The sequence below is a fragment of the Sparus aurata genome, chromosome 15 (assembly GCF_900880675.1).
Source record: "Sparus aurata chromosome 15, fSpaAur1.1, whole genome shotgun sequence".
NCBI classification, from domain to species: domain Eukaryota; kingdom Metazoa; phylum Chordata; class Actinopteri; order Spariformes; family Sparidae; genus Sparus; species Sparus aurata.
The window spans coordinates 11,903,673-11,918,040 of record NC_044201.1 but is presented as its reverse complement, the minus strand read 5'-3'; the positions used below and the strand labels follow the sequence as shown (position 1 = coordinate 11,918,040).

Here is a 14,368-nt window from a genome sequence, read left to right as displayed (position 1 = left end):
CCAAGTTATCTTGTTTAAAATCGCTGCAATACATTCACTTCGTTTTAGTGCCCTTCATCGCGTAGAGATAAAACTTCACTCAGTGACCAACTTCTTTTAATACCGTCAGTAACTCAGCTTTAATCGAGCCGTGGTATGACTGCACCTGATCTGGACTAACTCACTTTCTACCCTCTATGAAGTGTTCCCTCTAAGCATAGACAACAAAGATATGCTTCACATGTCACATATGATCTATTCACTGTACACCACACAGTCTCATCTGGCTTCATAAACCTGTAAACATGTTGATTGCACTGAGCTACGTTTCCCCACTAAAAAAACCTGCCAGTGCTCCCCGCTTCGCCTCAGGGTTATTGAATGCTGGATGTCTCACAACGTGTTACAGCACAGCAGACGCACATCTGAAATCACTTCAGCGGCTGCTGTCACTCCCTGCTCCTTAAACGGAAAGATAGGTAGTTTTCTTTCCGTGTTGTCAATAAAAAAAATAAAAAGCTGCTGGTTTCTTTGACAGTGACAGCAGCAAAGCGTTGATGGATTGCATCAGAGAGTGAAAGACTCTCTTCCTCCGATCCCCGTAGCTGCCTTCACACGGGCCTCGGTAGACAGTCAGTTGTAAAATCCGCAGAGTGAAATATCCCTCATGTTTTATCAACTATAAACCAAAACTCACATTGCATGACAGATGGCACATAACGTATGGCTTAATGAAGCGTTCACTCGAGGACAAATGCTTATATCCCACTCACACTTAATGAGCAGCACAGCTCATGTATCTACACGCAGGAAATGTTCATTCTTCTATGAAAAACTCCAGAGCTTCGACTTCAGCAGAAGCTCTGGAGTCACTCCAAATGTGCCAGTTGAGTTAGTTTTGATTAAATACGATTTGATTAAATACAGCGTAATTAGGAATATCCAGCATGAGATATTGCAGTGTTCTAAAATAATAAAGCTCTTGGAACTAGATTCTGAGTCTCCACAAATTTGCAAAGAATCCTACTTAAGCACAAATTCTAATCTTATTACAAACACACAAGTATTACACACTTGTGTAAAAGTATGTACAATTTGCATTCATAGAAAAAGAAAGTCACATTTGGAAAAAAAATACAAATAGAAAAAAATGACAAACAAGCTTTGCTGCTGAACACCACACACACACATACACCAACAGGATCATTCATTGGCAGCGGCCCAGCAGCTCAAAAGCAGTGTCTTTAAAAACCCAGACTGCACTCTGCTTACTGCCATCACGAAGGTCACGCATGAATTCTTGAGCACAGACGGTCCATGCTCGTGAAAAGTAATGCCAGTACCTCCTCTTCAGTGCGTACAGGGTGATGGATGTACTTGGTACATCTGTACACTTGTATAGTTTGGGGCCCTGAACATTCTCAGAGATGGAGCCATTGCAAAAAAAAAACACCACGTGGCGGCCATTTCACTGAATAACGTATTGTGCATCATATCTGGCTGAACCAAACATGATAACACAGAAAAGGTGACGTCTACCCCCGCGTTTTGATGGCCAACGATAACAGTGCCATCATATGCGACATCATTAACTGCTCAGCTTAACAGTACATGGCGAATTCAGGAAAATTGTGATAACAAAACTAGATAGTTCAGTGCATATGTCAAAAAAATAAAAAAAACTTTTTCATAGAAGCATGAAACTACAGTTCACCTGTTTCACCAAACCCACTTCCCTGTATGTGATCCGTTCCACTGCACCATTCACGTCACATCAGGTGTGATCCCGCTGACAGGTGGTCTCCAGTCTGACCTCACTTCGTTTATTATCTCATCCACACACCTGCCACACGCAAGTTGCTAAAGCCATATTGGAGACAGTGGAAGTCTAAACCCTGGACCGGCGGCGCTTGCCCCTCCCTCATTACCACCACTGAGGTGCCCTTGAGCAAGGCCCTTAATCCCAGCTGCTCCAGATCAGACTGTGGTTGTACTGAGGAGCTGTCAGGTGTGACTGTATTCAGGTCGTTCCTGAAAAAAAGAGGTTTGCTTTAAGTGAAACTCCCCTAGATACATTAGAAATACATACATATTGACTATTGTTCTACTCTTTACAGTCACTGTGTTACCGGTGTTCATAAATACAGGTTTACATTTTTAAAACTCCTCACAACATATGCAACTCACATGATATTATCAAGTCCCGCCTAGCTTCTCAGATACTTCCTTCTCATATTGTCACTTACTTCCCCGTTAACCGCTCACCTCAACAGTTAATGATGCTGGATTTGAATTCATCATAATCCATGACCCTCATCACACAGGGTCGCACATCACATTTTCTGTGTTACCATGTTTGGCTCAGGAGATGTGGTGCAAAATACATGATTCAGTTATGGTGGAAAGTAAAATGGCTGATCATCAGATATCTACTTTGGCTTAAACATAAGTGATTGTTAATCATGAGATGAGATAATGTCAGGGTTTATTTGGAGTGATAATGCTGTAACACAAGATGTATGATGATGGGAAAGGTGCCGACTTCACCGCTGAACGACGAGGAGACAGCTACACGAGGTGATGTTTACCTGTTCCATTCACTGTTTTACATGTTCCGCCACCAGCTCTCCTCGCTTTATTGTTTTCACTCCTCACTTCAACTCTCTTCACATCTTTTTGTGAAGAATTCCTTCCTCCCACTTCTCTTTCAGTTAAAGATAAATTAGAAAGCAATAAATAAGAGTTAGAGTCTTGAGGGAAGGAAAGGGAACAGATAAATTATCAGTCTGCTCATCACATTAAAATAGAGATTAATTACTTGAGAGGATCCACTTCTTATTGCCCTCCCACCACCTCTCCTCTCCTCTCCTCTCCTCTCCTCTCTCTAAAAGATGCATAGAACACAGGGAGGGAGGTTGATTAAAACTTTAGGCGTATAATTCATCCCTGCGTGAAATTTCCTTGTTCATCAGTGTGTTTGGATCTTCTTCCTGATGCCTTACTCTGTCACAGGTAAACATTTGGTTTCATTTCACTGCAGCAATGTGGAGAAATCTCACCTCAAAGTCACCTCCAAATGAATGAACTCTATTTACAGTATTTTTGACCTTTGACCTAAGATATTCATGAAAAATAGAAATTCTACCAAAAATCCAATAAAAACAGATGTGTCTCATTCAACTAGGAACCAAAGACATTGTAGCATTGATTTTGAGTCAATGGGTCAAATGACCTACTGAATAAGACATTTCCCTATGCAAAGGGTTAGGGTTAGGGTTAGGTTTCAAATGGTCGATCTCCCAAAAAGTTCCTCCGGGAAGTGTTAAGGAGCATGTTTTGGGCCATTTGGAATCCACTGGTACCCACTTTCCCTGAGACTTTTTCGAATGTTTCACATAGTTGACATTGTGGCATTGATTTTGAGTCAATGGGTCAAATGACCTGGAAGCTATTGAATAAGACGAGTCCCTATGTCAAATGTCAAATGTTCAATTTCCCCAAAAGATAACTCTTTTGTCAGTATTAGCGACATGCCACTTCCTCTTGTAGGCTACTTTTAGTGATACTGAAATTAAAGCCATAATATCTTCACACATTTCTTTGGAAACATTAAAAATATTTTTTGGAATGTTGTGAATCACTTTGTTTGATAATGCAAACCTGCAAGTCCCACTCCCTTACTGTCACATGCACGCACATCACTAAAAATCCCTGAGAGCAAAAAGAACATTAACTACTATGATCTTATTCACTTTCCAACTATTTTATTTAAAAAAGCATGCAAAAGCAGTGTGCCACAGCGGCCTTGTTTTTGTTTTGTTTTTTCATCATCTATCATCTTTCATTTCAGCTCTTGGCTTTTCTCCCTCTCACTCAAGAGTAAGGCATCAGGAAGAAGATGGAATGATAATACTGAGCTAACCTATGAAGGAATTGGTTTGTTGGAAGGTCATGGTCAGAATAACATATAGATCTTTTGACTTGGTTTCTGACCATAAAGTCAAAATTCAAGAAATTTAAGTACAATATTTCCAGATTTCATGCATGATAGGAGATGAAAGTTGGAGTTACAGACCACAACAACTATTAACAACCAACACACAAAAAAACAATAAAATAAAAGCCCAGCCAGACTCCCTAAAGAGTGAACAAGTACAGTGGGAATAACTGGGTTTAATACCACTAAGGAGAACGTCAGAGCAAAGAATCACTTGGATGCGTCTGATAAATGATGAGTAAAATAAATACCCGATTAAACACGAGGAAAATGTTCAATCTTCATGTAAAACACATATCAGCAGCCCATGAGGAGCGCTGGTCCATCTGTAGGCCAACACAGAGAGGCTTCACTGCTCCACATCAGCTCAAGATACAGTTAACTATCATACCATAATACTGTCTAGCAATGCCATCATGTCACATACTGAATTAAAATGATCAGCAATAACACTCCATATTCTACATGTTAACCTTAAATATTTAATCAGAATCTGCTTGTGAAATGTAATGAAATGACCCCCTAAATAGATTTTTGCAATCAGCCTGCTGTCAGAAATTTTAAGGACCTGACTTATCCTGCATAAAATAAACATGGGTCGATATTAAGATTAGCCTTTTAGTCAGAGAGCCGGAGACGCCATCTCTGGGCAGTTACAGGGCAGCCGGACTAAATGTCGAAGCTTCGAACATCACCACTGACCCTGTGAGTGGGACTGACCTGGCTCCCGTCCAATGACAGCTGAATTTATCAAAACGTGACATCAATAATTTATGTCTCAGTGTGTTATCTAGTACCACTTTGTCCTGCTGAGAGGCTGGGAGCTTTTTATAGCTTTAACACAGGAGGTCTTTAAACAGATTTTTTCGACAAACTTTTCCCAAAAAATCTCGTTGCAGTTGTTTTACAGCTCAATGCTGCGCACTTTGTGTAAGCTACGTGCACCACGACATAAAACGTATACATTTTTGAATGATGTTTGGTTTACAAGACAATTCTTTGTTAAAATGCTTAATTATGAGCACACCATCCACTACAGTTAGAATAAAGTAGGCTTTTGTCACTGCTTGCATCATTTATTGCCTTTACTGCACATATACTACAGTATAATATTAATACATATATAATACAAAGAAATGCTCTCGATTCCTGTCCATGACGCTGATGCACTTATGTCCAGGAGAAAAAACGCTGTGTCCAAGTCCTCTTGGATGACACTGTGTTAGCCTTGATATGACAAATAAAGTGTTGTCTATGATGATCCAGTGTGAAAGAAGAGTGTGAAATCGCAGACGCAAAAAAATTAGTTGGCCTCCAGTGACTCCAAATGGTTAGTTTGTAGTTCCCATTGTGGTTTAAGGTGTAATAGCTCTGCTTTCACTCTGTGTCAATTAATAAAACCAATTTAATCTTCACAAAAATTTTGAACATAAAAACAAAAGAACAAAGTGTAGAAATGACGTTCCGGCAGGTTCAGTCACATTCTACAAAATGTATGTATATCTTTATTTTTATATCCATTTGAGCAGCACAATGCCTTTTCGCGGTGATCTACACTACCGTCAGATAGTCTCACTGCTGCCCAGGACAGGATGATCTGAAAAGGGCCCACCAGCACATTATTGTAAGTGTTGTAGGGTCTGTGACATCTGACCTTATGCTTACATAAACTGCATCAGGCTTGATTGCCACTCTTTCAGACTTGTTCAGGTCCAGACAGAAAACTGTGACCCCTTCTGCACTCTATTTGGAGCATTTCACTATAAACTCATCACGACATTCAGTTGCCCCCACACACACAGCTGGTGCTCCTGCCCGTGCTCCTCGGACAGCCTCGGTCCGCCTCTTTATAGCCCCCCTTCCCAAAACAGTTCACCATCGACTGAGCGTTGCTTCAGTGCTCATCAACCGGGTAAATCTGACAGAGACTGCTTGCTTGGGGTTTAAATCTGAGCAGCTGAGAGCGAGGGTGGGGGGCTGCAGTGCAGCCACAGTGGAGCTGTTACTGGGCAACTTTTCAGTGCAGATGGTACTGTTGTTGAGGATGGGACGCAGTCGGAGGCGATGTTGCTGGCGGGATGAGGGAATCTACAAAGCCACGACGGGCTCCAGGAGAATTTCAGATGTGAGAGCGGAAGACACCAGTGTTGTTGTTTTTTCTTAACAATTGAGTAATTATTAGTTGTTTATTTAAAAAAAAAAAAAAAAAAAAAAAATGAAAAAAAGAGGAATACGAGGTGTTTCTTGCTTGCAAAAATTATAAAAATAAAAAGGTCCATCTTATAAAATGCAACTTCCCAAGTTACTGTGTCTTATAATTGCTGTAGTAATTTTTACTAGAAATTAAACAAATATGCATTGAGTTGTTGCAGTTTAATTTGCTGCTTCTTTGTTTTAATCATCATACATTGTCTTTAATTTGTCTGCATTTGAGGACAACTTTAAATTACTGAAAGAACTAACAAGTTAATCAACAAAAAAGAAATCAGCAGCTAAATTGGCCAAGAAAATGACTTTGGTTGCCACAGTTACGATGGGGAAAATCCATCTATCTCCCACATTAGAGGTTTTGAATTTTGAAACACTCAAAGATCGGATGTTACCTTAAACTGAACAAACCATTTAAACCCACATTGGATTAGTCATGCGTGAGACAAGGTTGTTAAAAGGACAGTTTTGTAAGTTGATAAAACGGTGAAGATTTGGATCTTCCGATTAAATATCCAGGTTGATTGTCGATGCCAGACTTAAGCTCTGGAACAAACAGGGCTGAGGAATACTGATGAGGAGCCCTTCACCCTAATCTCCTGTCCAGCAATCACTCCCGAGTACCACTTTCGTCTGTCAGTCGCAATGTGTGCAGGAGAGCGAGCCAGCTCGTTTCAGGCCGGTGCAGCACAGTGTGTGTACGGAGGGGCTGCAGGACAATCTTTTAATGGGCAGCGGAGGCCGAGGACTGCCCATCCCGTCCATTTCAATTAGATAAAACTGCTGACTGCTCTTGCACACATACACACACACATTACCATCTTTTTCTTCGTCTGGCACATTCTCAAAGACGCAGCATACAATTAGCCGTGCATTTCTGCTTGAAAATCTTATACCCCATTTCATTAAACATGAAAAAAATGACTTCCTCTGTACCCCTTGATTTGTCGCGCTAATCCCCTGCTGTGTAGGACAACAATCCAACAAAGTCGAGCAGAACACGGTTGTTCATAATAAAGCTCAGTTCACATTATGAAAAACATCTTTAATAGAGCATTTCTTTTAACATCCATCTTATATAAAGTGTTTCAGTGGGCAATAATAATTAGCAGAGTACACACTTTGAACAGTAAATTGTAGAGCGAGACAAGCATCATTGATCTTTTATGGAAACAGAATGATAGGGGTAAAGAAGCGGCTGCAGCTAACAAGATTATGTCCAGCCGGAGAAATAAAAAAAGGGTCTGTTGTCAGTATAGAACAGACATACTGCGGCAATTACACAGCTGAAGGTCAGAGAAGATCGATCCCACTTCGTGTCTCGCCTTTTGCAGTAAAACATGTTAAATATGGATAAAAAAGTGCCGTTTGTAGCGTTTGACAGAGGGTCACACAGTCGCCTGCTGACCCAGCATTCCTCTATAGAGTATGACAAAAATAAACATATACATTTTGTATGCTCTAAAATATACAACTACCCATGATGCCTTGGAGAGGCATGCTTGAGAAGCCTTTCAAGACACACTGTGCTGCGTCAGCATGCTTCAGTCACTATATTGATATAGTGTGAACTACAGCGACATGCATTAACAGTTGATTATGGCCCTCAGAGCTGCAGTTCTAATGAGTTTCTTTAAATTCTTGCGACCAGTTGAAGGAGGGCGTCTTTGATGCTACTGATGTTGTTGTTGTTTTATTCACACGCTGTATTTTCCCTCCCCGCTCACACGTTGCCCCATGTCTCTATTGTGTCTTTGGTGTGGCGAAGTCCCAGGCGGTATCCTGGGCGCACTTCCACATGGCGCGCACCAGTCGAGTAAAGCCCATGTCTTTGGGTTTCTCCAGCCCCCGCATCAGCCGCTGCTTCATAATGGCTATGAACTCCTTATTACTAAGTTCTCCGTTCCCTGAGGAAGACAGACAGGCGGGGGAGAGAGGGAGGAGGGAGAGCGGGGCAATGGACAGGGGAGAGATGATGAAATAATAGAAGGAGAGTGAGTAAGGGCAGGAGATGACTTCTATTTATTGAAGATTTCCACCTGTCAGAGCAGAGGAGGCATTATTTGCTTTCGATAAACATTTGCGGCGAAGAGCGATGATGATGGACAAACAGGCACTTACCGTCACAGTCGAAGAGAGCGAACACCACGTCGCACACGTGATCCGACAGCTCCACTTTGGCGACGGTGCGGGCCACCTGCTTCATGGTAACTGAGAGAAGCGCAGATAGAGAGAATCACCGTTAGTGGGGTAGAGTAATAGAGGTGCGAATCCCAAGAGCCAGCTCATAAATGGCCCATGTGGAGGACACTGTGTGCAAGCCAAACTGCTGGCGATCAATAGCAGGCAGGGATCCCATTCAGAGGGAGGCTCTTATTTGATAGACAGGAGAAAGAGAAAGAAGAGGCTGAGAGCAAGAGGAGGAGGAGGAGACATGTCAGGATGTCAAGCTGAGACCAAGACTAACTGAGAGAACTGAGAAAGAGATGGAGGTGCAGAGAGTAAGAGCGGAGGATGGAGCTCAGGGAGGGAAAAAAAAAGCTTCAGGGTCATTTGAGGAAAACAAATAAATGATAAAACTCTGTCGTTTCAGCCAGTGTGATTGATTATCAGACTTCAAAAGGTGCACAAACACAAACAAAGGAGTATGAGAAAGAAGAGAGGGCAGGGATGAAGAGAATAACGTCGCTGCAAATCTCCCTGCAAAAACAGCTGAATCACTCCACCTAGAGTCACTTCAGTGGCCTTTCTCTCTACCTTTGAGAAAAGACAATGTGCAGTTGTAGATAACAGAGCCACATTTGAGACACTGCACTAAAAGGGTGTGAAATCATCCGATTTGTCAGCCAGATCAAAGAGATGAAAAGGAGAACCACAGATGCAGAAGACAAGAGAAAAAACGGGAGCTGCTTCAGGTTTCAAGAGTTGGAAGATGGAGATAATTTGTGGACGTATGCCTGGCAGCTATCCATGAACCCACAGCAGCCTGATTTTTTCACAACACACTCACACACACTAGCACGCAGGCTTGCTAGATGGCTGGTGTAGCCATGCATCTGAAACCGTACACTGGAAACAAGCAGCCAAGGGTTGACTGTGCACTCCCTTGAAGCAGCTGCTGTTACATCAGTGAATCAGTACTAATGGAAGCGCTGACAGAAAACATATGGAGGCCTATTGAAGGGCTGAATCACTGCGATAAATGAAGAAAACATTAACTCATCAAATTCTATCCAAATTGTAAAAGCTGCAGGTCCTCGCTGCCCGTGCTGCTCTCACATTCAATTGACTTTGATTGTTAGGATCTGACAGACGAATGAATTCAGTAAAATTACTGTGTTGAAGAAGATAAATGAAATATGACTGATTTAATGACACTTAGTAATTTGTCTTGTCAAATAACCACTGTAGACAAATTATTCATGGTTGACAATGCAGGGTCAACCACACTCAGCTATCACTCTGATATTGACAGCCAGGTCCCAAAATTAACACCTGACAAGCGTCTAATGCAGGTAGACTTTCCATTCTGCGGTCTCAAGAGAATATCTGCCAGACTGACGGGTAAATGTAAAAACAACCGAGCTCTCTACTGAGTTTTGGTTTCGTTCCCGGGCGAGCTGATTCTGCTCTGCTGTTTGTGTCACACTTTGGCATAGACACAGGTACTTCATGGTGCATTCATGCAAACAACGAAAGTTTATACTCATATGGCGCCAGGGTTGTTAATAATGAACGCCTAATCAATAGTCTTGCCTTTATTTCTGTGACTTTTTGACATCACAGTGTCAATAACATCCTGTTCATTTCAGATGGTTATCAGCAAACTCCACAGTAGTCTTATCTAACAGGTCCTCAAGTAACTACCTTTGTGATATCTTACCTTGTTTTACTGCAGCAGTTATTTCTAATTTAAATTTAAGTTATTTTAAAGTCATACCAATATTCAATCATTTTTGCTGGTAAAAAGTGTGCATGGTCGGTGGACAGTCTCGGCTGACGAGTCAAAAAGTTAATTTCAGACACACTTTGCAGTCACAATGCTACTATAAGATTTTCATTAAATTAACCCTTTTTATGATATTATTTATAATCTACATTTTCTTCTGTAATAGCCATTTAATGCACTTACATTAAATTCAGAGTTCACTCTCTTAACTCTGTCGGCTGTGTTAAGTTACTGTTGATGCAACTGAGCAAACCGTAGCTGCTTCACATTAAAAGCTAAACAAGGGCTGCCTTTTATAATGAAGGAACTCTTATGGATTACTATTTTAACATATTGCTTCAGGGTACTTTGGTTGTGGTGGTTAAACCGTCTAGCTGTCTGTTCACATATGAAACACCCTTCGCGGTGCTTAAAAAGAAAAGAGCAACCATGTAACCATGTGTCAGCCCAGTCCAAACCCTCCTCTCCCTCCCCCACTAATGATGTTAGCATTTGTCAGTGGGCATCAGTAGCAGGCACTATTGAAATAGGAAGCGATCTGTCATGTGTGCATGCTTGTGAACCAAGCACGCGATCTCCTGCAGGCCTGGAGGAAGAGGGAGCAGATAAATAGATGGACGGATGGATGGATGGACAAAACAGATGACAAATGGCTGAGCAAGGACAGGGAGCAAAGCCAGGCAAAAAGAGATGTTGGTAGCGGATATAGCTGGCTGAGTGTTAACAGCACTGACAGTCAGAGGATGAAAGTGACAACAGTTGAAGTGTAAAGGGGGGAGCAATTAGGAGGATAGGGTGAATGTCAGAGGAAAAGGGCAAATGTGCGTGTACCTTTGTCTATGGAGGCTCCAGCCATGTGGTAGAAACTCAGCGCCGTGTCCACGTCATTCACGTTCTTTAAGAAAGTGAAGAAATTCTCCACCTCCTCGAATGTGATGCCCTGCACAAGACAGGACAATACAAAAAAACCAAATCAGGAACAAATCATTCCTGCAGTTTTACCTGAGCCACTGGGGCACTGCAATCCTGTGAAAAATCAGCCAAATATCGTCGCGACAAGAGCTGCGACTACTACACAATGTCATGTTCAGAGCAGCTCAGCAGTGTGACACAAACAAGGAGAGGAAGTGGGCAGAAACAGTCGACACACATGGATGAACGGTGCGTCTTAGATGGAAAGGGAAACAGACGGCCTTAGACACACATATACATGTACACATAAACACATACACACACACAGCTGCCACACTGCTGATGAGCTCATTTGCAAAGAAAAGTGAGCAGCTGGTCTGAGGCAGTAAATAACACTTTTTCTCATTTATATTACAGGTTATGCCAACGCTGATAGACAGAGATCGGGATGGAAAAAGAGTGTAAACGCAGAGAGAGGCGAAGAGAGAAAGGGATCCTTACTGCAGTTCAATTCCCCAGAGAGATACAACTCTGGCGGCACCCAGCCTCATCGTTTTTCTTCATGCCCGGGAGAAATGGCAGCTTCCCTGCTTTCAGTTTTTCTGCTAATCATTCCATTTAACAATCAAACTTGCTTCATCAGGGCTCAGTCTGACATCTGTAGTGCTTTACTGTATACCAACAAGGTATTATGTGATGCTTACTTGAAAAAAAAAAAAGGAAATGGGAGGTATTTTGCTGCGACACCTCTGGGAACAGGATATGCATGGGCGTAACTTCAGTCAACTGACTGATGGGGCTCATTACTGTGAGGCAGAGCCAGCGTGAAACCAAAGTTCATGCAAAGCCAAGGAAATAGGAGAGGGATAGGTGTATACTGAAGTTGGCTTCAAGCACTCTGCAGCTTGAATATTTTTAAATTTTTTCACTATTTGGTCTGTCCCAGAGGAGCCATTTTATTTGCTCTGTGCAATGGGCTGGTTAGGTAAAAGAGAGAGAGTCAAAAGTCTCTTGCACGACTGAGTGATTGATAGGAGAAAAACTGAAAGCTGAAAGAGTGTGAGGCTGGGACACTGACAGAGAAAGGGTGTATTAAGTAGATCAAAGAAAGATGGAGGACTGATTATGTCTTTCTGTTGAGCACTTGCTGCGCTGTATTTGGTTACCACACACAAAGGTAGAGGATGATAGAGAGAGTAAGTGCCACGAGGATAACGTCAGCCTTCGATTGTGCTGTCCTCTCCTGTTGATGTATCATCACGCATCCAGTCTCTCACACTCACAATGTCTCATGACAATCTCCTTTTCCCTCAGGCACACATCTGTCTCACATCCTCACACATATATAACTACAGAGTACCAATCAGTTATGTCAGAGTTGTGTAAAAGCATGAATAGGAACTGATTCATCTACCTGTGCATCCTTAAACATCTTCTTCAAGCCCTTCTGCATCTGCTTGAGTTTACGAGACTGGACGCCACTATATGCCAGTAGCATGCCCCCAAACTGTCTCTCGCTGATTCTGCCATTCACAGGATCGTTCCTCTCGAACTGCATGGGGGAAGAAGAGACACAAGATGAAGATTGAGTGTTACGCAGAGGGACAAACAAATTAATAAGAGGAGGAAGGCTTCAGGAGATGGGAAACAGTAAATACTGGTGTCAGGCTTCAAGTTGAATCATGCTTGGAGCTGGTGTTGGTGACATAAAATCTGCATGTGCATTTTTTTTTTTTTACAATGTCCCACTGGAGCATGGTTAAACAGCAGTGGGCCTTGGTTGTGTCAGTTCAATCCAGTCGATTTATATCCGCGGCTCTTTCGACAGCCACGCGGCTCCCCTCCTCCTCTCGGAACGTGCAGACCATTCAAAATGTTAATTTGTAGCACTTGCAACGGGCAGCTAATGACTAAGCCAAAACAAGCTTGGAGTGAACATTTCAGGGGTGACCTTACCATGTTACACACCCGTGAGAGGTATTCTGAGATGACGTCACATTAAACTTGCCATAAGTTTTTTTTTGCCATTGGGGACAGTGGGAACAAGCTTTGAACACAACATTGAAAAATGAGAGCTTTTAAGTTGATATGGAAAACTGGTTCACTCTCCGTTTTTTATCTTTATCAATTCCAGAGGGTAATATCAGACTCTTTAGTTGCCAATTCCCTACTATGTTCATCAACAAGTCACATATGTGTCCGTCTACTGTTTATTTATGTATTTATTTTTATTTATTTGATTAGGACAATGCATATTAATTAACATATCAAAGAGCATCAATGTAAATATGCCAGAGTTAGCATAACTGCTAAATTTCATCTGTCGTCCTAAGGCAGGTAAACTACCTGTTCACTACCTGGTGCTGAGCAGGTAGTGAACAGTGTTTTCTTTTGACATTTTTTCGAAAAACGGCAGCTTGCTACTGAAAAAAAAGGTGCTAAAAGACAGAAGAGTGAACTACAACAATAATGTTGCAGGAACAATTAAAAGACTAAACCACAAATTCTCATTATTTCCCCGATTATGGCCCCTTTAAGTTTGATTGCTACAGTAGACATTTCTGTTATTATACATCCAAGACATCCAAGCTTGATAAAGACAGCAAATTGGTTTTCTTTCCAATTATACATAGCAACATTTTGAAAATGTATATACGATGCTCTGAAACAACTATGTAACTCTGTAGGGGCTGAATTAAAATAACCGTCTTGCGGTTGTAGGCCTCCACACACCAATCAGGAGGGTCACGTTCTTTGACTTCTCCAGTGCTTTCAACACCATCAGGCCTGCTCTACTGGCTGACAAGCTGACGGCGCTGGTGGATCCCCCCCTTGTGTCCTGGATTGTGGACTACCTCACTGGCCGACCACAGTACGTGCGCCTGCGGCACTGTGTGTCTGATACAGTGGTCAGCAACACCGGAGCCCCACAAGGGACTGTCCTCTCTCCTTTCCTCTTCACCCTTTACACCACGGACTTCAGCTACCAGACAGAGTCTTGCCATCTTCAGAAGTTTTCTGACGACTCTGCTGTAGTAGGATGTATCAGCAAGGGTGAGGAGGCTGAGTACAGGGCTGTGATGGATAACTTTGTCTCATGGTATGAGCTGAACCACCTGCAGCTCAACACAACAAAAACCAAAGAGCTGGTGGTGGATCTGAGGAGAACCAGGACACCAGTGACACCAGTTTCCATCCTGGGGCATAACGTGGACATTGTTGAACACTACAAATATCTGGGGGTGTACATTGACAATAAATTGGACTGGACTAAGAACACTGAAGTCCTCTACAAGAAGGGACAGAGCCGCCTCTATTTTCTG

General features: G+C 42.2%; 1 protein-coding gene across 4 annotated transcripts in view; it reads right to left on the bottom strand.

Moving 5' to 3' along the window:
• Positions 1-7,208: 7,208 nt before the first annotated feature.
• micu1 (mitochondrial calcium uptake 1) overlaps positions 7,209-14,368 on the bottom strand; it is a 35,873-nt gene continuing 28,713 nt past the window's right edge. For all 4 annotated transcript variants that reach the window (XM_030441264.1, XM_030441265.1, XM_030441267.1 and 1 more), the window contains 4 exons: positions 12,460-12,597; positions 10,965-11,073; positions 8,306-8,395; positions 7,209-8,091 (listed from right to left, as the gene is read on the bottom strand). In XM_030441264.1, coding sequence (XP_030297124.1) covers positions 7,928-8,091; positions 8,306-8,395; positions 10,965-11,073; positions 12,460-12,597 — 501 coding nt within the window. In that variant the 3' untranslated portion in view covers positions 7,209-7,927. The remainder of the gene's footprint in view (positions 8,092-8,305; positions 8,396-10,964; positions 11,074-12,459; positions 12,598-14,368) is intronic.